Source organism: Callionymus lyra, chromosome 18, assembly GCF_982586985.1.
Source record: "Callionymus lyra chromosome 18, fCalLyr1.hap1.1, whole genome shotgun sequence".
NCBI classification, from domain to species: domain Eukaryota; kingdom Metazoa; phylum Chordata; class Actinopteri; order Syngnathiformes; family Callionymidae; genus Callionymus; species Callionymus lyra.
This window is the reverse complement of record NC_141835.1, coordinates 20,567,630-20,588,647: the sequence shown is the minus strand read 5'-3', so window position 1 is coordinate 20,588,647 and position 21,018 is coordinate 20,567,630. Positions and strand designations below refer to the sequence as shown.

The 21,018-nt window shown below is 40.1% G+C and overlaps 1 protein-coding gene across 1 annotated transcript in view; it reads right to left on the bottom strand.

Annotated features, from left to right (window-relative positions):
• Positions 1-21,018, bottom strand: part of alk (ALK receptor tyrosine kinase) — a 380,098-nt gene that overhangs the window by 2,960 nt on the left and 356,120 nt on the right. The window contains exons 16-28 of the mRNA XM_087779244.1: positions 20,671-20,838; positions 20,267-20,365; positions 17,912-18,067; positions 15,603-15,716; positions 12,238-12,424; positions 11,997-12,087; positions 10,787-10,851; positions 10,587-10,716; positions 8,854-8,951; positions 5,416-5,508; positions 1,480-1,581; positions 1,225-1,359; positions 280-370 (exon numbers count right to left, since the gene is read on the bottom strand). Coding sequence (XP_087635370.1) covers positions 280-370; positions 1,225-1,359; positions 1,480-1,581; positions 5,416-5,508; positions 8,854-8,951; positions 10,587-10,716; positions 10,787-10,851; positions 11,997-12,087; positions 12,238-12,424; positions 15,603-15,716; positions 17,912-18,067; positions 20,267-20,365; positions 20,671-20,838 — 1,529 coding nt within the window. The remainder of the gene's footprint in view (positions 1-279; positions 371-1,224; positions 1,360-1,479; positions 1,582-5,415; positions 5,509-8,853; positions 8,952-10,586; positions 10,717-10,786; positions 10,852-11,996; positions 12,088-12,237; positions 12,425-15,602; positions 15,717-17,911; positions 18,068-20,266; positions 20,366-20,670; positions 20,839-21,018) is intronic.

The window sequence follows — 21,018 nt, the reverse complement described above, 5'->3', positions numbered from 1 at the left end:
GTAGGTAATTTGCGCGGAATTATTACATTTAAAATCATAGACATGCCGCATTCGCACGGGATTAAAACTCAGACATTCTCTGTAATTATTACAAATTACCAGAGGTCCCCAGGTAACACTTATCCCGTGCGACATCGGACATAGAACTCATTTTTAGGCTTCTGTTGAGTGTATTTTAAATAAGACACACTTTCAAACTGGTTCCATCTTTCTGGACCTGACGAGTCTGAGAGGCGTGTTCATGTGTGACACGCTTCATTAGCATCTGCCTGTAAGTACCTGCAGGCAGTAGTCGATTCTCTCCAGGATGGTGGAGAAGTTGGGTCGGTCCTCGGGCTGGTGCTGCCAACTCTGGGTCATTATCCGGTACCTGGTAAAGGGGAGACAGAACCGTCAGAAGTGTGTCTAGACTAGACCATAAAGACGAGTCTGTGACGTCAACATAACATACGTTTCCCCATAACAGGGGGAAACAAGAAACCATATATAACCCTGGTTCTACGAGTGTGTGCAACGCCCTCTACCAGCTTCCACTATGGGTTAAGAGGAGGCCTCAAGGTAGAACAAGAGGTAGGTGTAGTACCATGGTGTCAGAGTGAGAGGAGCCGACTCTCACAGGTGTGTACAGCTGCAGTGCGTATAGTGTTTGTGTTGAAGTCACACTGTCAATTAAAGCTTCATTTAGTATGTGGAAACATCGATGTGTGTTTGTGTGTGAACGCTTCTGTGTTAGCATGTGTGTGTGTGTGTGTGCATGTGTGTGTGAGCTGCTTCGGGGCTGAGAGCTAACAAGGGTAAATCGATGCTGGACGTGCAGAAGTGGTAATACGTCTCATTGAAATTCACCTCCAGGGTCACGTTCAGCTAATGATTCGCACATATGAACAAAACAACACTGGTGGACTGTGGAGGAGCAGAGACACACGATGACGTCCAACTCAAACCACAGTGAAACAGCAGCTAGTGTTGTCCACTTGTATCTGCAGGAGAAGCTTTGTTAGGATCTCGGAAAAAAACAAAAAAAAATGTGGGGTCACTGGGTCAAAGTCTTTCACGTGTCCTAGGGCGGATCTTGTTTGTGTGTTGAAGGAACCTAATTGGACCTCCAGGGATGACATTTTCATGCCTCCTCATGGCTGTGTAGATGTTTTTTTACGCCCTCTGGACTCACAACATCATCCTGGACAGACTTTGTTCTGCTGCTCTTCCCTGGTCAGTACTTACACGGGTCCTGGACAGTTCTTGGGTGGATCCATTCTGCCACCGTTGGTCACGAACTCCAGCACCTCCTGGTTGCTGCGACTCGGGTACGGCATGTAGCCCAGAGAGAAGATCTCCCACAGCAGGACCCCGAACGACCTGTAGCATCAAACGACGATGGGAAAGACGTGAACGAACTAAAAGATGGATGAGTGGAGGGAAAATGAATGGAAGTGGAGGACGAGCATGTGGAGAAGTTTGTCCTCGACGAGAGCTCACCACGTGTCTGTCTTGGACGTGAAGATTCCCTCCATGAAAGCCTCCGGTGGCATCCACTTGACCGGCAGCATCGCTCGTCCTCCTTTCCTGTAGTAGCTGGCCCTGCAGCAGACGTTAGCGCTCCTTAGTTCACCGGACTTGACCTTCACGCTGACCTTGACCTTCCTCTCTAGTCACCCGTAACAGGCAACCAAAAACCCTCAAAACGTTGCGATGTAGGAGTGTTCTATCTTGAATATGGTCACCTTATCAGGACAAATCTCCCCTTAGGACCAGAGGGTGGCGCTGTTCTTTGATATCTAATATAGATGCATTTCATATAGTTTGAGGGAACTTTTTAAGTTTGAGGAATATATTTTAAATCAGCAAGATGAAGCTGCTGGATTGAGGTTGAAGAGGTAGAACACAACAAGAACAGTGAATTCAATGTCTGTTGGAATGTTTTACTGAAGAATTGTTGAACCATTGTTTGACATAGATCTAGTCACTCTTCTTAATGAAACCACCAATAAATGATTGAAAGAATGATGATCATTAAAATTAAATTTCAGCTCTGGTTAAAAGTATGAGGGCTGCTCTTTTCAAAGTCACTAATGATTTTGTTTTTTAGCTAGAGATTATGAGGAAAGTGTGATTTTAATTATCTCCACAAGTGTCTCCTGTGACGTACCGTAAGAGTCACATTTAGATCTGTTTTATTTTCTACTCGTATGCTTCCTCTTGGACAGGTTTTAACTCTTCATTGTGCCTCTTTTATAATTTCTTACGCAGATGACACACAAATGTACCTTCTAGTCAAAGACTCTCATTTCTCTCTATTTTAGACCAATTTCCTTGGTCTGACTAGTATCATCTTTGACATGTGGATCACTTACGATTTTTGCACTGTAAGATAAGACTGACTCTGTGCCTTCTTTCAAATCCTGATTAAAAATACACTCTTCTAAAGTGTTTTTATTGGAAGTCTTTTAATTCTTAACTCAACAATGTGATTCACTGTCTTTTAACCATTCTACTGTGGATTACTCTAATATGTTACTTTATCAACTCAATGAATGTATCATATTGTGCTATTTTTTATTTTAACTTTATTTTTTAAATTTAAAGCTTTTTCTGACACTGGAGGTTTGAATGGTTTTTAATAAATAAAATAATTACTATTATTATAAGAACCTTATGAATAATAAGATGATCAATAAAGTGCTCCAGAGAGTGTAGCCACTATGCACGTGGTTTATAGATATAAGCCATATCAATGTACATATAAACCACAAACAGTGTATTTGTGTTCAACAACTAAAAGCATTTAACTCCATACACATTTCAAATATGTTGTAAATTATTTTAATATAGAAATGCATTAGAAAGTCACGTTAAAGTATGTGGTTAAAAACTGCATCATCTTTTGTTGTCCATACATGCCAGTGTTGAACTACGTTGCTAAATTGTAGTTGTGTTTACATTTCATTTACTAAATTTGCGACATAATTCATTGATATTTGGTTCAGAATCATCTACTTATAACTGACACGACTTCCTTCTCATTCATCCTCGCAGCAGCATAGATGTAAACATGGCCAACAAGTTTGTTTACTTGTTGCTGCTAAAGTATCTTTTGTATCTCTCTCTCTCGTAGTTATACTTTACACACAATTTGTTGACTTTGTCGCCGTCATTAGTAACATGTTGGTACCAGCTCTGGTCCAATCATGGTCTGCGATCTGTGGTCAGTTCTTATCTACTATATCTCTAATGTTGTGTGTTGGACATTTTCACACAGAATCTGAAAAAGGAGCGTCGGTGAAAACATCCTAGACGAAGAAATGGAGTCTGGCTGGAGGGAAAGTGTCATCATGTGATCATATCTGTGTGATTTCGTCGACCGAGTCAACAGAGTCAAACTTTTAGGAAGATTATTGACTCAGAAACCTGCCAGACAAGACAATATCTTGGACCTTCAGCTAATAGTAGAAAGTGGCCCTGACTGACAGACATTCTCGCTGTTGTCATGACGACACGTCAGGTTAACTGAGGTGAACATATAGTTTCAATAAAACTTCTCAGGACGTTCATGATGAATTCACTGTTAATAATAGTTGTTTATAGTGATGGGTTGATGGGGCTTCATGATACAGATTCAGCTGTTTAATTCTGTTTGATGTAGTGCCATCATTCTGGCCACTAGAGGGCGCTCTCAGTAGTTGTTCACTTTGAGATGAGTTCACCAGTGCGTCGGCTTTTCTCAGAACATAAATAAACTTCAGTAAAGTGACAGCATGAAAAAGATCCTGACGGTTTAACCACCGACCGAAAGATGACCCTTTGACACCTGGTCACATGACATTGAAGGTCAATGAATCCAACCCTAAAGTGCTGCCGCCATGACGACCGACTCGCTCTAGTTTCTAATGTGTCCCTAGTGGCTCTCTGTGGACATCACGTGAGGAGGACTCGACGCAGGGATAATGGGGCGCCTTCAGGGGCTGCAGATGAGCTGATGTAGATTAAAGGAGGATGAAAACAGCTGAGCTTGGTCCTCATGCAACTTTCAAACATTCGCGACCACGTGGGAGTTCGCTCGGAGGAGGAGGATACATTATGCATGGTATGTACTCCAGTAGTTAAGAACACTAAACAAATGCATTTTAATGCCACAAATCCCACACGGACGGCAGCTGTTGTTCTGTCAGAGAGAAGCCGACAGGGACGGAAGTCGTCTGTGTGTTTTACTTCTGCGGCAACTTGAAGAGCGAGACTCGCAAGAGACTCACGAGCTCCACAGAACTGCTACTGGCAGAGGCAGGGGACACCCTGGAAAGGCCTCCAGTCAACCACTTATCCTTTAACTCTTTATTTTTTTTATTTAACCAGAGTTTCTTAATACTTTACACACGTGCTAATAATAATTTGTTGATTGATGGAATCACAAATACATACAAATACATACATATACAGCCTTACACCTCAGCTCGGGCTCTGAGGTCAGAATCTACTGATGGTTCCACACACACGGCTCAGGACCAGAGGAGAGAAATCTTTTCAGGCTGTTGCTCCTAAGCTTTGGAACGATCTTCCTCTCTCTTTGCGCATGATGGAGTCTACTGACTCCTTTAAGAAACATCTTAAGACGTTTCTATTTGTTCAGGCTTTTCCTTGAATTTCTCGAACTCCTGTGTTGTTCTCAGTATTATCTTGATCTTTAAAGTATGTACTTTTTTGAGTATTGTTTTGATTGTTTAAGCGCTTTGTGACCCTGGTCTCGAAAAGCGCTATATAAATAAATATTACTTACTTACTTACTTACTTACATTGTTGTTAAAAAGTACAGAAAAAAAGTTTTGGAAAAGAAAAAAATCACAAGAAATATGAGAATTATCTAAAAAAAAGAAGTTTAAAAAAAAAGAAATGTCATCAAAAAGATAACCTTTAAAGAGAAAAAGATTTACAAAGCATGTGAATGGAATAATATTAATAATATGACAAGGTATAAATAAGATAACCTTTAAAGAAAAAATGTTGATGGGAAATTCTTAATAAGACTGCATGGTGTCAAAAAGTTTAATAAGAAAAAAAGAAAGGTCTTGACTTGAATAGCTAAAAAAAAACTATAGAAAGGTCATAAGAAAAATAGTAAAACAGTAAAATAGTAAAATAGTTATAAAGGTTATATTATATATTATAAAACTAGTTGAATGAACTAAGAAGACATTGTGTGGTTGAATGAAAAAACATAAATATATATTAAGAAACAAAAGTACTGAAACAAAAAAAAAGGTTTTAACGACGTGAGCAGCAAAGAGAAAAATGAAAAAGCAAAGAAATTGTACAAAGACAAACCAGCAGCTTCTTTTATCGAAGTAATGCTAAATCCAAAGTTTGACTTCCGTCCTGCTCTGAACCCAGCCTGCTGTCTGGCTCGCTGATCTATGACAGTACCTGTAAATGTCCCGAGCCATCCCGAAATCTCCGATCTTGGCCACGCGTCCCGGTCCTTTGCAGGTCAGCAGGCAGTTCCGAGCCGCGATGTCTCTGAAAAATGAGACACGCAGACGCACACGGGTTACTTCAGTGGATCAGTGATGCCCGCTTGCTCACCCAGACACTCGCTGGAACTTTCTCAACACTCAAGTTTGGCTCTCAAAGTTTCCCCTCACATCAATAAGAAACCCAGGAAACACCTACAGACTCTCCCCAGCTGGATCGTCACGGGCCTCGGGCTCTCTGGCAAACTGTTTCATTTTCTATAGTGATTTTATGACTCTGCCCACTCGGTGCCACGAGAAAGATTGAATGTTCTGCAGTGTATGCAGACAGAGAAGCATAAAATTCATATTTGCTCAGTTCCAGCTGAAACATTACTGTGTTCTCAAACTGGAGCGGCAAATGAGACCCGAACTGTTTACTCCGCAGGAGAGCCATCAGTTTCGCTGTCATCGTCGTGCTGGGAAATAAGGCTGCCGATGTGTTTGTCGCAGAACTTCACCTGCAGACGCGTCACCACGGCCGACGGATGAAAGACAGACGGGGGTTGACAGGTCAAAGCAGAAACCCTGCTGAAGAAGCTTCATGAAGCCTCGTGTTCAGAGCTCGGTAAGTGTGGTACCTTTAGCTGAAGAGTTACATTAGGTTTAATCCAGATTTTAGCGCCATCTTGTAGACTCGGAAATTATTCAGAAAAACTCTTAAAGTAGAGTAGATGTTATCAAAATGTTGTAAGGAAGCTGCATGATGAATTAAAACAGGGTCCCTACAGTTTAATTTACTTGCCAATCTTTTAAATAGTTTTTAAATACCATTTGAAAAATCAAACAATATAATAATAATTTTAAAAAAACACTGGATTGACTACATATGTTTAGGGACAATTGTACCCCAAATGCTTAGTTAAAATAAAACCAAAAAGTCCTCTGAAAGTTTTCTTGACTCATATTATGCTGTTTTCTTTTAGCATTTTCCTGCACACTATGCCTGGTTCCACTTTTAGCCATGAAAAAAATGTGGGTTGGACAGCTAATTCTTATTAATTAAAGTTTTATACATAAAATAACATCTCCCCTATCACATTTTCACATTTTCAGGACTTGATTTTTTTTAAAGGACAATTTTAGGCCACATTTTTAATTCATGAATTCAATGCTTTGTAAGACTTTTAAACAATCCGAGGGAACCCTGTCGCAAGTCTTAAGTTCGGGATGTTCCTGATCACACAGCGCTATTGCTAACATATCGTTCAAACTTTTTCAGCATAAAGTTTTTGAACAATGTTTTTACACAACATTAGCTCCTACAAGAGACCAAAATATAGAGTTTTGTAACAATCAAGGTGTTTAAAGATGTTAAGCTTAAGACAAAATGTCATACTTTGCCTCTAAACTGGTTTGAAACCCACAACCTTCTGTTTTAAGGCTGCATCAGGAGCCACTAGGGGTTCATTGCTGAGATCGATTGATTCAACATATGAGTTAAGAGGTCTTCTTGGTAAGCCCTGGGGACTCCACTCAAGTGGCTCCGAACATGACCAGTAATAACCATTACACACGTGTCTAACATGCGACACAGCAACATGAGAACGTAAGCGTGACTCTGTGGTGATCCACACTCCTACGGACAGCGACACAATATTTATGTGTTGGTCTTTGCTAACTGTGTGTACGCTGGGATGTGAGGCGACACAATGAGGGTGAGAGCGTTCGTTCATGCTGATTCAAAATGAGCGACGACTGGCCCGTATCATGGTTCCAGAGGAGTTCAGAAGTGCCTGGATCCTCACGTTTGAATAATTCATCACGAAACAAAATCAGCAGTAAATCCAGTCTTTGTCCTCAGTTGCTCTCGGGGACTCGCGGTGGCACTGGGATCTGTTAATGTGATTGTCGTGTCACAAGCTGGAGATCAGGTTCCTCGTGATCGGAGATAAAACGATGCACATGTTTGTTCTGGTCGGGTCTAGGAATGCGGCAGAAAACTCTGGGAGCTTCCAGCCCCGTCTGGGGACGGACGGAGTGCACATCGACTCTTGTCGGCTGCCGCAGCACTTAGTGCACCAGAACAACAAGACAACTTTTTCTAATGTGTGTCACAAATGCACAGTCGATAGTTACAAGTAGAGATGGTTTGATGAAGCTTCATGAATCGTATTTTATCTTCTCACTAACACTCTCTTTTAAGCAACTTCCTCCTGGTTAACCAAACAACTTAACTTGAAATTGACATTTCTTGCCATCAAACACGTTTTAATGGTCTTCTAAAACCATTCATATAGTTATTTATTCATGTGTAATAACAAATCAAATTGAACGTGAAGAAAAAAAAATGCAAATAACAAACTAAATGAATGGATAAGAGATGCTAAACATAAAAGGTCAAACACATCAACAATACATTTACTGCTCATCTAAATGTAAATATATTAAAATAAGCAAGAAAATGACATTTAGATAAAGACTTTGGGGTTTAAACGTCTGAGAAAAAACAACGTGAAAATGGTTGAAGTTTGTGTGTGAGTCTCTGGTCTCCACTTTCGGAAGGTTGTGTTTTACATCCTATATATCTTTATATAGTTACAGTATATATAACTTTGATTCTATAATACTTGGTGTCAAAGGTCAACGTGGATTCACTTGACTTAATATATCAGTGTTTACTATATAAGATGATTCGTGTTGATCCTTTTATTAAATAAAAATGTGCAGGTCCATTTTCTCACTCACATAAAAACACATTTTGAGATTCTCGACCTCATTCACCTTCCCTTCGGTTGAACCTCAGGAAAATACACCTTCATAAAATATGAAATTAGCCTCAAGGACGACGTTCGGGGGAATTTTAATACAAGTTCTGAGGCGGTAATGGGGGCCAGAGAGAAAAGATCACGAGCCACCGGAGGAGAGTCGCCCGTTAGTCGGATTGATGAGGCTTTACCGAGCCATGCTGGGCCAAGTGGGGTTGTTAAGCCTCGTCTGTCATTGGCCGGAGCCAGACGTGAAGGGGAAAGTTGCATTTAACTGTCGTGATGTGGTTGTTGTCGGGCGTGCGCGCCAAAGATCACCCGCCGAGGGATTCAAAATGAAGACTTGATTAAATCTAGGTCTCCTTGAGTCCTCCCACCTGCACGGCTGTAGCATCTGGTCGGCTCTGCGGCCAAGTTAAAAAGCATGCAGAGTCCATATGTTGGCTGGTGCAAATGCACTTCTCTTCTAACTCTCAGTAGGATCCGGGCTTATGTTTTCCTACATTTGCATTCATGCTGCGAACGCGTGTTGTTTATTTTCCCATTCCCGTGCAGTCTGATCTGCTCAGATAGCAGCAGTGTAGCAGCAAACACAATGAATCCCAAACAGCTCTGCTGAGTCTGGGAATACAAAGAGGACGTACCTGTGTATGAACTGGTTCTCCTCAAGATACTGGCAGCCCTTGGCGATATCTCTGGCCACGTTCAGAAGGTCCACCATGGTGAGGCTGGACGGATGCTCCTGATGAAACACAGCAGGGGGTCAGACAAACGTTTGTTTACAACTTAACACACATTTTAGTCTAGAAGAGACAAACATGTATACATTTCAATTCTATGTGATACCTAAAAAAAACCTCCTATTTCTTAAGAAAGCGCTATGAAGAACAGGGGGAGGACATTTAAGCGGCTTAGGAGTTGCTCATTGACCAATTAAGCCAAAGGCAAACAGTTGAGTTTCCTTGTTCTTTTCTTCTCATTGCTGTTCACTGGTTTGTGGTGGATATGTAAGCCAACCAATTGACCAAATTGTGGTCATGAAATACTAAAAGGATAGACGGATAGATGGATTGACTTTGTAAAAAAAAAAGGGCAGGGATTGTACCCATATATTTGAGATATAAATTGGTTTGACCTGCCTATTCAGCTATCTAAATTAGTGATAAAATAGATTCATTGTAAGTGATAAAATTAATGAATTTGAAGTATTTTTATCCAGGGCTTCGAAGAATACTATGCAGTCGGTTTTCACACATTTTGTAAGATTATATGTACCAAACTCTCTTTTAATGAAAATACCCTGACATATGCGTAAGCCCCGCCCACTGAAAAGCCTTTGTTTTTCTGGAAATTCAATCTTGTTTACCATAACTACGCCCACTCTGCTGTGATTAAGGATAGATTTGAGTAATAACTTCAAAACATGGTAATGATAAGGGACTTACTGCTAGTAATGGTCCGATGAAGCTTCATGAAGCAGTGTCATTATTTTCAGAGTCCACTAGATGGCGGTGTCTGCAATGCTTTCCTTTGTTTTAAACAACTGTTATAATGAAACATTACATCATTTTTAACTGATGGCGCCACCTACTGACCTCTACACAACATGACACTGTTTCATGAAGCTTCATGAGCACGTCACTACTTACTGCATGTTGGAGAGGAAGACTTCAACATTTGAAACATGTGAGTGAGTCAGGAGAGTTTGGTTTTCACATTAGCTTCCCTTTAAACATCAATATATTTGATCTGCAAACCCAAAGGGCGATTTACAATTAATTCCTGATCCTCTTTTCCTTATATTGGGTCACACTTATGTATTCAATCCGGTCACTCAAAGAATTGATCTCATTTCCCTTCATTACTTCCTTCTGTCCACTCACAGGTGTTTAGTTTTCCTGCCACGCGAGGCAGAGGAGACAGTAATGAACCGTCTAACTATGACATCAGCATGTGAAGGCGTTGCATCATCACCTATCGGTTCTGAAGGAGATGCAAATTACCCGAGAAGATCTGACATTTCTGACAAGTGAAATGTAGTCACGGGAAGTTTTTAGCAGTCAGGCTTCATGGCTAGTTCATGATCACAGCAGCACCACAGAGAAAACCTGACCTTTTCCACTTTATGTTAAAGTTATCCATATATTAGCCTCATATTCTCTGTTTTTAACAATAGTATAGTCCCGACCCTCACGTACCATCAGCTTCAATGACCTCGACAGTAGATAATACTTTCGTGGGTGAAGACCTCCTCTGGGATTAAATCCACCCACCTTCAGTTTCAGAGTAATTTCTGACCTCATACATATGGATTTGCTCTGAAATACCAGCCGAGTGACCCCTATTTATCCAACAGCATCTGAACAATGAAGCTCACCAGCCGTGGTCTCATCTCTCTGAGGAAACTCTTCAGGTCTCCGCCCGTCATCAGCTCCAGGAGGATGAAGCGGGGCATGGCGTGCAGGCTCACTCCTATGCAGCGGACAATGTTCTGGTGGCTGAACTTGCTGCGGCGAGGACAACACGGCAGTGGTGAGCGAGGCCGGAACCCTGTGAGCTAATCGTTTGTGATGTTACCTGATGATCAGAGCCTCCATGAGGAAATCCAGTTCGTCTTGCTCGGAACAAACCTCCGGAAGAGTCTGTTAGTGGAGAAAACAAAAGAAGAGAAAGTGACATTTTTTCTCTTGTTGCTGTTATTCAGATGTTCCTATGATGTAACCTTTAATTAAAGCAGCACCATGTCTCAGCCTCAACCTAATATTTTGAAGTGCACAACAAACAATTATGCTTCAGGCTAACTTAATTTGTAATATTAGATTCAAAAATATCACTGCAGGCTTTTAGATTTTCTAACTCTGCACTCCAGCATCTAACAGACTTTAATATCAGAAATTAATTAGTTGTACTTTAAAAACCTTTTTAAGTCTTGGAAGTACAATTTGTATTCCTTAAAACGTGACTTCCTTCTTGACTAGCTACCTATAGCATAGTGCAGAAATCGTAGAACAACTATTTTAACCATTTTTAAATCATTTATTTACCAACAGCAGGAGATGGACTTATTTCATTCTAAAATGTTTTTCACTTATACTACTGTTCATTGTTGTTTATTATCATATAATTTATATTGTGTTTGCTAAAAAAACATCTATATGTGTGTTTAATCTAATGTATATGTTTAATCTTTCATAAACTTACTACTGGACAATTGAACGTTCTACCCTGTGGTAAGAATAAGAATATCTTATCTTATTTATTGTACTTTTTTTTTTCTTTTTAGCTTTTTTAATCTTTAGCTTTAACCAGAACTTTAACTAGTGGACAAAGCACTTGGCTATAGTTCTCTTAAGAGCTGTCTTAATTTTCATTTTCATTTTCATTTTTTTTTAAATTAATAGTGTTATTTACAATTTACTACTTTACTTCCCGGACTCTGATTGATTCTGATCATATTATCACGTCTCTTTATAAAACAACTCAAAATCATTCACCTGCTTAATTTAACCCTTATTTTAGCTACAAAACAAATGAAAAGCTATCTATAACTGATTCCTTTATTGGGGTCACTGTTGCCTATCACAGCAAGTAACCATACACACATGTACTCGTATACACATTTGGATTTAATTAACCTGTGTATATTCTGGGACTTTGGGAGGACAATAGAGTACCTGGGGTAAACCCAAGCAAAGCACAGAAAGACCGCAAGCTAAGAGTGAAGCAGCAACCTACTTGCTGTAAAGTGGCCGATAAAAAAACAAAAAGTCTTTCAATATTCACTCACCTTTACTGCCACTTGCAGTGGACTGGGTTCACCTGGAATCCCCACTGCTACTCCTTCATAGACTTCCCCAAAAGCACCATGACCCAGACCCCTAAAGACACAGCAGTGCGAGGTCAGTCGTTAAAAAAACAAAAAAACAAAACATCTGCTGAACACTGATCTCTTCACTTGTGACAGAATTACGTGAAACACCAACAGGAAGTACAGCCCAGTGATCAACAGGAGATCATTTCTTTCTGACCTGGTGAGGGAGATGTTGCGTCTCGGCACTTCCTTCAGATCGTTGACCGAGGCGGTCTTGCCGGCGAAGCAGTAATTGGGATTGTAGTCGGTCATGATGGTGGAGGCCCGCAGCTTGCTGAGCTTGCAGTCTGGACTCTGCAACTCCAGCTGAATGGACTGCAGCTCCGTGTGTTTACGTCGGTACACTTGTGGGAAGAAAGAGGAGGGAAATGAATTAACGCTTGTGCTTTTCCAGTGCAAGAAAGAAATGGAGGCGCAGTCATGTTCTGCTGCCTCCACTCCTTCAAAAACCATGTTAACCATTTTAACCAACATTAACGAGTCCTACACCAACTCATGCACGCATGAAAGATTATTGTGTAAAGTGAAGATCTGCATTATACAGTGATTTATCCATGTTATAAAATACTACTGACTCATATGCTGCATTTGGTTGCATTGTGTGCAACAAATACTTAGTGTTTATTTAACTTTATTGTGCCTGACTGAAGGTAAATAAGAGACTTCTTGAACATGCTGGTATATTTCTTGTTGGGATAATAGATATTCTTTAAAGCCTCTCTAGGTTTTTAGAAAGTTAAAAACACAGGTCACACTGATTCTGGTTCTGCTTGAGGTTTCTGCCTGTTAAATAGTCGCCAAAGCTGATTAGCTGGGACCTGTTTAATAAACTTCAAATCATGAAACTATTATGCTTTGACATCTTAAAATGACTAAAACAAAACTCATGAAAATACTTTTTACTCATTCATGAAATAGTTTTAATAGATGATTCTCACAACACTCCTGTTTTTTTTTTTTTAGCATTCTAAGCAAGTCAGCTTAAATATGACTGAAGGTTTTTTGTTTAAGGACGTTGGTCCTCAGTTGAATTATTTATTTCCAATCAAAAAGATTTAAGCGATTATAAAAAATATTATTTTCACATATTAATTAATTATTATTATTATTTAATTTGATTACATTTTTGAAATTTGATTCAAGCTTCTGCTCCTTGATTTGTTGCTAGATGGCCCCTCACGACGGTCAGTTTATACGATGTGGCCCCTGAGAAAATGTGATTGCCCATCAATGCTCTTTCCCTGAGGGTAAAATTGTTTTTGTAAAAGTTAGATCAAAGAAGAAGAAAAAAACAGCTAAATGTACATTTAAATTTGCTGTGGCCCAGTCTCGACCAAGAACTTACTTCTGGGAGCCACCTCAACGAGTTGAGATTGAATACCTTGTCGCACCTTTACTGATCTTGTGTGTCCTCCTCATGTCCTCCGACAGTACATCTGTGCTAGTGTTGCGTTTTTCAAAGACGTAATGAGCTCAAACAATTTTGGAGTGTGACATATCTTTTCATTTATGACTTATGATTTATAGGCTACAGTCTAAAATCGTACCAAGAATATGTTGGTGGGAGTTTAAGTGCCCCGAGTGGAGACTTGAGGAGCAGATGCATCCGTCGCTCTCACATGCGGCACAGAGGGTTTTTTATTTACTAAGTGCTGTCTAATGTACGAGGCCCTTCAAATGCCAGCTAAGTGGCCATCCATCACTGGAGACATTCAGTCATCGCTGGGGTAAACCCTCACACCCCTTCACCTACGGCCTCGTCTGCCGGTGTGAGTACGAGTCTGGGTGGTTGTAGGTGTGCATGTAAGGGAGCTGCAGCAATCCTGCCCGGACATGGGCTCCGCCTCTGCCAGACGCCGTTGTGTTTACGTGGCCGGGTTCGCTCTAATGAGAGCCTCTCTAATGTAATCTGGCTGCGGCAACTTTCTGCTAAATCAGGACACGTCGCTGCTGCGGAACTCTCCCTGCAACTGTCACTCAGTATGGATGGGAACGCCTTCTTTAATCACAGCGGTGACTCAAGCTGTTTTCAAACACTCATCTCATTAGTCTGGCTAATAAATTGTGTCTCATCCTCCCTAATTAAAACTTTTTAGACTCTTTTGTCCAAATTAAATGCAGCTGCAGCAGAGATTACAATAATTGAGCTGCCGACAAGGAGACTTTTCCCGCATCTGCAATCATGTTATTAACTTGAGGATGATTCCACATGAAAAGCTAGAGAGACTCGGCAGTGTGCGCCGACTGAGTAAACTCATCTCATTCAAGATATGTACAGCAATTAATCATGAAAGCAGCCTAGAGGTCAGCGTTCCAGTTCAAGCCCACTTTCATCGAGGAAATCACCAGTAATAACAGCCGGGAATAGTGTTAAATATTGACGACCTGAACATCTTTTTTTCTCAATTTAAAACGCTTGCTCTTGTAGCATTTCTTCATTAACTATAAATGGAGGAAGGCTTTATACACTAGATGGCCAAAATTCAAAGATGAAAGTAATGGTTTTGGACAAATTTTAGCTTTTATTTTCAAATGGACGAAAAAAAAAAACTCTGATATTTTCCTCCCTTCATATACAGTAGTAGCTGGGAGTTTGAAAATAATAAAGATAATTTATCAATATTTATTTTAATGTTTTAAATATAAATAAAAAGTTTAATAAAATGATTTATTTGACAATTTAAATGTAAATACCTAAACAACAACGTCAACAATGACGTCAGTGAGACTGAGGATGAGAGGATACAGTCGACTCCAGCAGCTTTTAAAGCTGATGTTTGGGCATATTTTGGTTTCAAAACAAATGCAAGCAGTTACTACTTCGTCAAGAGTCATGAGATCTGTAAATTCTGCAATGCCAGAAGTTCTTGTATATACAACAAATATATTATTGTTCCTGCAGTTTTACCAATCTGTCGCAATATATTTTATCGTTGCCCGTGTATCTTTATATGTATTGGATACACACCTCTGCTAGTAGCCATCTTATGCAACGACAATGGTCTTTAACGTATTGTTATTCCCTTTCCTCATTTGATGTAATGGTTTTTAAATTGAACCAAGGGATGGATTGAGAATTCCAAATCCTTATGTCTTTAGCAATCATTGGACTTTTGATGGGATAAAGAAGCTGAAGACATGAAAATGAGTGTTAAAGATGGAGTCAATAGAAATAGTGTAGATGAGGGAGTAGAAGGAGAGAAGACAGTTCAGGTATTTGGTGTCACCCAGAGTGATGAAGGTGAAGAATAGAGTGCATGCAGGGTGAGTCTGAGAGCAGAAAATGAGAAGCTGAACAGATGTCGTTCAGGAAGTTTGAAGAGTCAGAGTTGAGGAGGTTCAGAAAGATGAGAAATGATCAGAGGAACATGTGGAGAAGCAACGATGCCTAGAGAAGGAGAGACAGAGTTGGACCAGGAAGGATGAGGAAGACAACGATAAGGCCTGACTAGAGGATGATGATGATCGAGGACTCAAGTTGAGGTGCTCCACTTCTTCCTCTACATGTTGTCAAATACTCACTTATCATGACTCCAGACACGGCCAGCAGCAGAGCGGCGATGAGCGCCGAGGTGCCGACCGACAGACCGAGCGCCAAGTGTGAGAGCGACGGCTGCGGGGGCAGCGTGGGCACCCCTGCAAGACAAGTCCAGACAACAGTTGTTATCTTCCCTGGAGGAGTATTAAGATTCCCATCACCACTCAGGATCCCAACGTAATTAATGATGTGAAAGCGATGATACAAGAGAGCTCAGGCGCCGTGACGGACTCTGCATGTCAATTCCTGCTCGCGCTGACAAGGGGGCTCATTGCACTTGTCTGAGTGTGGAAACAAATCTGGGCAGCACGACAGAACATATTGAGATGGTGACCTTTATGACTCCACATCGTAGAATTATCTGCCGCTTGTCCTTCCAGAGAAGAAGATTTGCAAATCAAAGGCCAAGGAGAGACATGGTCATTAAGATATTATTGATATGCTAATAGCCATTTTATATTTCTCCAAATTATAAAGACACGTATCCCCGTGTTAATTCATTTCACATTCATATATTCATTCTTCACCCGGGTTTTAAATCAAATATGAAGAGACAATCTACAGCCTTTTGTTGCTGTTCAACAGGGAAAGACCCGATTTCAAAACATATCAAATATCTGGAGAGTTTCGACCAAAAATAGCTACAGAAATATGATCATATTAACAACAGAACATGCATTAAGTAGTAGTTATGTAGATTAAGGGTGGCTTAGAGAAGTGTTCTTTGAGCTAGGGCACATCTTTTTTTATGTAAAAACCATTAGGACCACCACCAAACAAAAATGTTGAGTAAACATTTATGAAATAAGGAAAGTTTAGTCTCATTTTACTTGCGCCAGGTGTCCTTCGACTGAATATGAATGCAGCAAGCAATATCATCATAAAGGTTTTATATTAAAGGGGAACTAATGAAAAAAAAATTGCTTATTCTTTTTCAGATGTTAATTTCTTCCTCTCCAAGATGCAGTAAGTCTCTCATCATGATGATGTTTTGAAATTATTACTTTATAAAGTCCTCCCCCAATCTAAAATCTCGGCAAACAAGAGGTTTCGAGAGTGAAGTCCACTATGATGCAATAATGGGTTCACTCCTCCATCTAGCTGTCAGATCACACCCCGCTTTGTTTATACAACGAGTCCCTTGGAGGTTGAGACTATCGGGATTGATTAGACAAACCTGAATGCTTGACCAATTACAGCAGAGTGGGTGAGTTATAGTAAACAAGATTTTTAGTGTTTTCAGTGGGCGGGGCTTTAGCATATTTTCTAATCTAAATATTTAAATTAAAAAATATTTTTGCACAATACTGATGAGTAAAATACAGCTCGGGTTAGTTGCTCTTAAATGTTTGTAACCAACTTCTATCCATACATTAATTTGTCCCAACCTAAGCTTCCCTTGGTTTTTGTCTTGTTCATGTACCGTTGTTTCAATTAAACATAGTCGCTTCAACTCTTCTTAAGCATGATTGAGAATCAAAACAAACTTTGTGGGGTTTCAAGCTAATGATTTCTGGCGCCATTGTTGTTATGATGACATTGAATTGCAGCGTCTACTAGATGCGACTTAGACTAAGGTGTTCCAAGCATATCAAATAGGGAGGAGACATTGGGTCGGACCCGGGACATGTTAGAGAGCCTATATGTCCTGCCTGACACGGCACCTCTGAGTTCTTCCAAAATAGCTCTACGTGGTTTCAGGAGGGATGGAAGTCTGTACCTCTTTGCTACTGCAGTCCAATGGATGGATGGAGGTTTCATTTATTTAAAAAGGTCCATTAATAAAGTTGGTAATACGTTGACTTATTATAAGCATTTGTACCAGAATTTAGCCATAAAAAAAATGAGAAGTGCTTCTTCATTTTAGTTAAATCAATACCATTCCCATGCATACTGCATATGAAGGCATTATCTTTTCTCATTTATACTTTTACGCGACACAGCTTAAATTAACTCTATTCCAAACGTCCAGCACTTCTCTTAATGACAATTCACAAGCTCTCCTCCAACTCCTCATCTGACAGGAGAGTGTATTAAATGTAGTTAATTCTATGGATCAGCAATTATTATGAATGATTAAGATTCTATTATATAACATTACCTCTTTTAAAGATCCAATAAAGCACGGAGCCTCGCGGGGTTAATTAAACTTAGTAGATTAATTCATAACGTTAGTCAGTCACTGTCTATTATCATCACATTCTGCTGACTCTTCGCTCGCATTTGGATTTGTTTCAGACTCTCCGGAAAGAGCGACGGGACTCGTCCACGGGATGTCAATTTTATGTCTGACCTGAGGAGTTGATGCAGGACACGGCGTCCGGCGCCAGGACCAGATCGTAGTCGCAGTAGCAGAGGACGCTGCCCTTGACCTCGTGACACTCGCCGCTCTCGCAGTGACTGCAGTTCTCCACCGGACTAATGATCACCTCCCCGTCACCTTCCATCGCTGCAGGAGAGACACACAGGGAGCAGGAGAATAGTTACACACTTGAACCTGCGGGAAGACGAATCCGAACACGGAGGCGAGGAGCATCACTCCATTTTCATAATTCCCAGAAGTAATTCCTGCACTTTAAATATGTAAAGTGACTCTGTGCACAGGGATCACCAGTACACACACCAACATAATTGTATTCATAGTTCGGCTTAACAACATTATGTCTATCTCCCACTGTGTCTGATGTAGCAGCGCGGAGATATATTGGATTACATAAACATTACCTGAGAAGTGTAAAATGTCTGTGCAACAAGCTCAAACCCCTTGTCATGTTTAGGAATTGGAGCATATTGTGGTTCACTCAGGTGTGACAACATGACAATTTAATGGATGGATGATTCACGGGCCGGAAATGAACTTCAGCAAGAGGTCGCTGACTATATGTTGGTTATTTGTCTCAGCACGGTGTTGAAGTGGGCTGAGGCGCACTATTTTACAGTTCCATAGGCTGGTAGACTGTCTTAAGACACCGGAAGACATGCTAGTAATAAACTGCTTGACTGTAATTTACAATGAAATTATAACACACGTTTAATTTTAATATAAATTAAAAGGATATCTAAGGGGTCACTTTTCCTCTAATTTAATATCAATTTGTATCACATTAAAACAAATATAAAGTAACTATACATAACATTTTGACATTATTATTACTTTTTAATGTTCTGTAGTGATTGGTTTAATTTTGAACAGTCGTGAATAGTAGAACTCTCTAGTCATTAGTTTGCTCGAGGACTAACTACCTAATACCCACCTGAACCTGAACCTGGTTTGGTGGTGGGTGAGAGAAAGTGTTTTTGATATGAAAAAATAAGAGACTTTTTGAAGACAAAGGAAAATACAACCAGAATCTGACACAACAAGAGCCTTTATATCGTGTTTTGTTTTAAACATGTACATGCAGAAAATTATTCTGACACTAGGGGGCGCCAGAAACAAAATCTGAAAACTACATTTTCGGCCTTAAATGTCAAGTTTTGTTTAGTCATGCAACTGATGGGCAGGCAAATGTTGGGATATACAAGTTGTATCATATTAGTGACGTCCCCAGGACGACAATACAGATTTTTGCAACAATGACAGTTTTCAAATAACCTTTAATAACATTTCTGAGCTGAATTCTTTTCTTTTTTTTCATTTTGCTAAATAAATTCAGATTCAATTTTACTAACAATAAATGGCAATATAAATGACAGGTCCACTTTAAAAAATTCAACATCTGCTTTTTTTCCCCCCCATTTATGATTTCTAGAATGGAATTGTTTTTGCTTTGTGATATATATTTGATGATAAACATGGAGATTTTGTTATGGTATTTGCAGCCCTCCACAAGTTTATTTGTTTATGTCTCATTTATTTTTTTTATGTTCCATTTAGAAGCTCAAAGTTTGAGATAAATATCCCAGCCGGTACAAACAATGTGCTTAAAAAAGTCAAGAAGCAACAAGCGATTAACAATGTTGGCCTCTTCATTTCCACAGTATTTCATGGTGAAAACCACTTTCTTACTTTGTCCTCAGGAGCTGAATAAGTTCAATGACAAATTGATAGTAGCGGTGTTGAAAAGGACACTAAAATTTCTACGCAGTGTAAAACAGCCCCAAGCTTTCATGTCCATTTCCAATTTTCCACCTTTTTTTTACGCATTTCTCTGCAGAGTTGGTCCAGGAGGTAATAAAAGAAGATGTTTTTAGACGTTCCAAGACTAGAGAGTTCACCGGTGGTGCGTATCTCTTTTGGTCGGTGTCCAAAGTAGGACATGAGCGTGCTGATCTGAGTGTTGCGCACAAGCACAGCAACAGATAAGAAGAGGAGGAGGGAAAATTGATGTTCATCTGACATGATAGTGGATACCTTAAAAAAGTTTTTTTTTTTTTATTACAGAAGGGTTGTTAAAAGTGTCATTTCATCATCAATATAATTGATTGATTGGCATGATGCTCGCATGAGCCAGTAGATGGCGGTAATGAACCTTCTAGTGTTTGTCAATAGCCACTAAAAAAAAGAGTAAGAATAGGATGTGAAGTAGGCAGGTCAACTCTCCAAAGTCTAGGTAAAGGGACGGATGGCAATTTTTTCCTCATGACTTTGTATTTTAATTCTCAGCATATGCTTTGACAAGGATGAACCACCAGCGGTTGAGTTTACCTTTTAGAGGAAACAGGAAGGTCTCCCCCTCTGGACCGACAAAGGAAGTGCCATCATCTCCGTCGTGTTTTGGTAGATTGTTTAGAGACGTGTTACCACCTGTAAAACATCAGCATAGGAACTGATTTGGTGGATGATTCTTTCAAAAAGGACCATCCAACACAAGAAAAAATAAATTGGCAAATTGATATTTAAACAATAAGGAACAAATCAGTTAAAAACAAACTTGAGAGAAAATGCTAATATAAGTAAAGATTATTTTAGCGTAAGTTAAAATCCTCAGTCCCTGAACTGTTGAATGAATGCGATGTTTTTCTGGCCCACTGTGATGTTGCTCATCCCTGAGCTACTACTTCTATCGCCGCTGTGTAATATAAAAGGCCTGTCACGACGGTCGGACTAACCTCTGTAGCCTCCACCGCCGCCTCCGGACATACAACCTCCCCCGCCGCCTCCGAAGCCGCCGTGAGTCTGCCAGAACTTTTGACAAGCCTGCCCTCCTTGGCCCCCCAGCACGAGGGGTCTGCCGCCCTGACTGACAGGAAGGCCGTCGTTCCATCCTCCTCCTCCACCTGTCAACGCGAGCCACATCTCAGGAAGCATTCTAACGACTTGAGGTGCAGTTGTGTGCGTGTCGGTCACACAGACACATCTTTGAAATCCAAGAAATGGTGTTTATTTTGTTTTCACTTTGAAATTTCACATTTTCCCTCTCCTGCCGTAAACCATTTTGATCCCAAACATAATTTTGT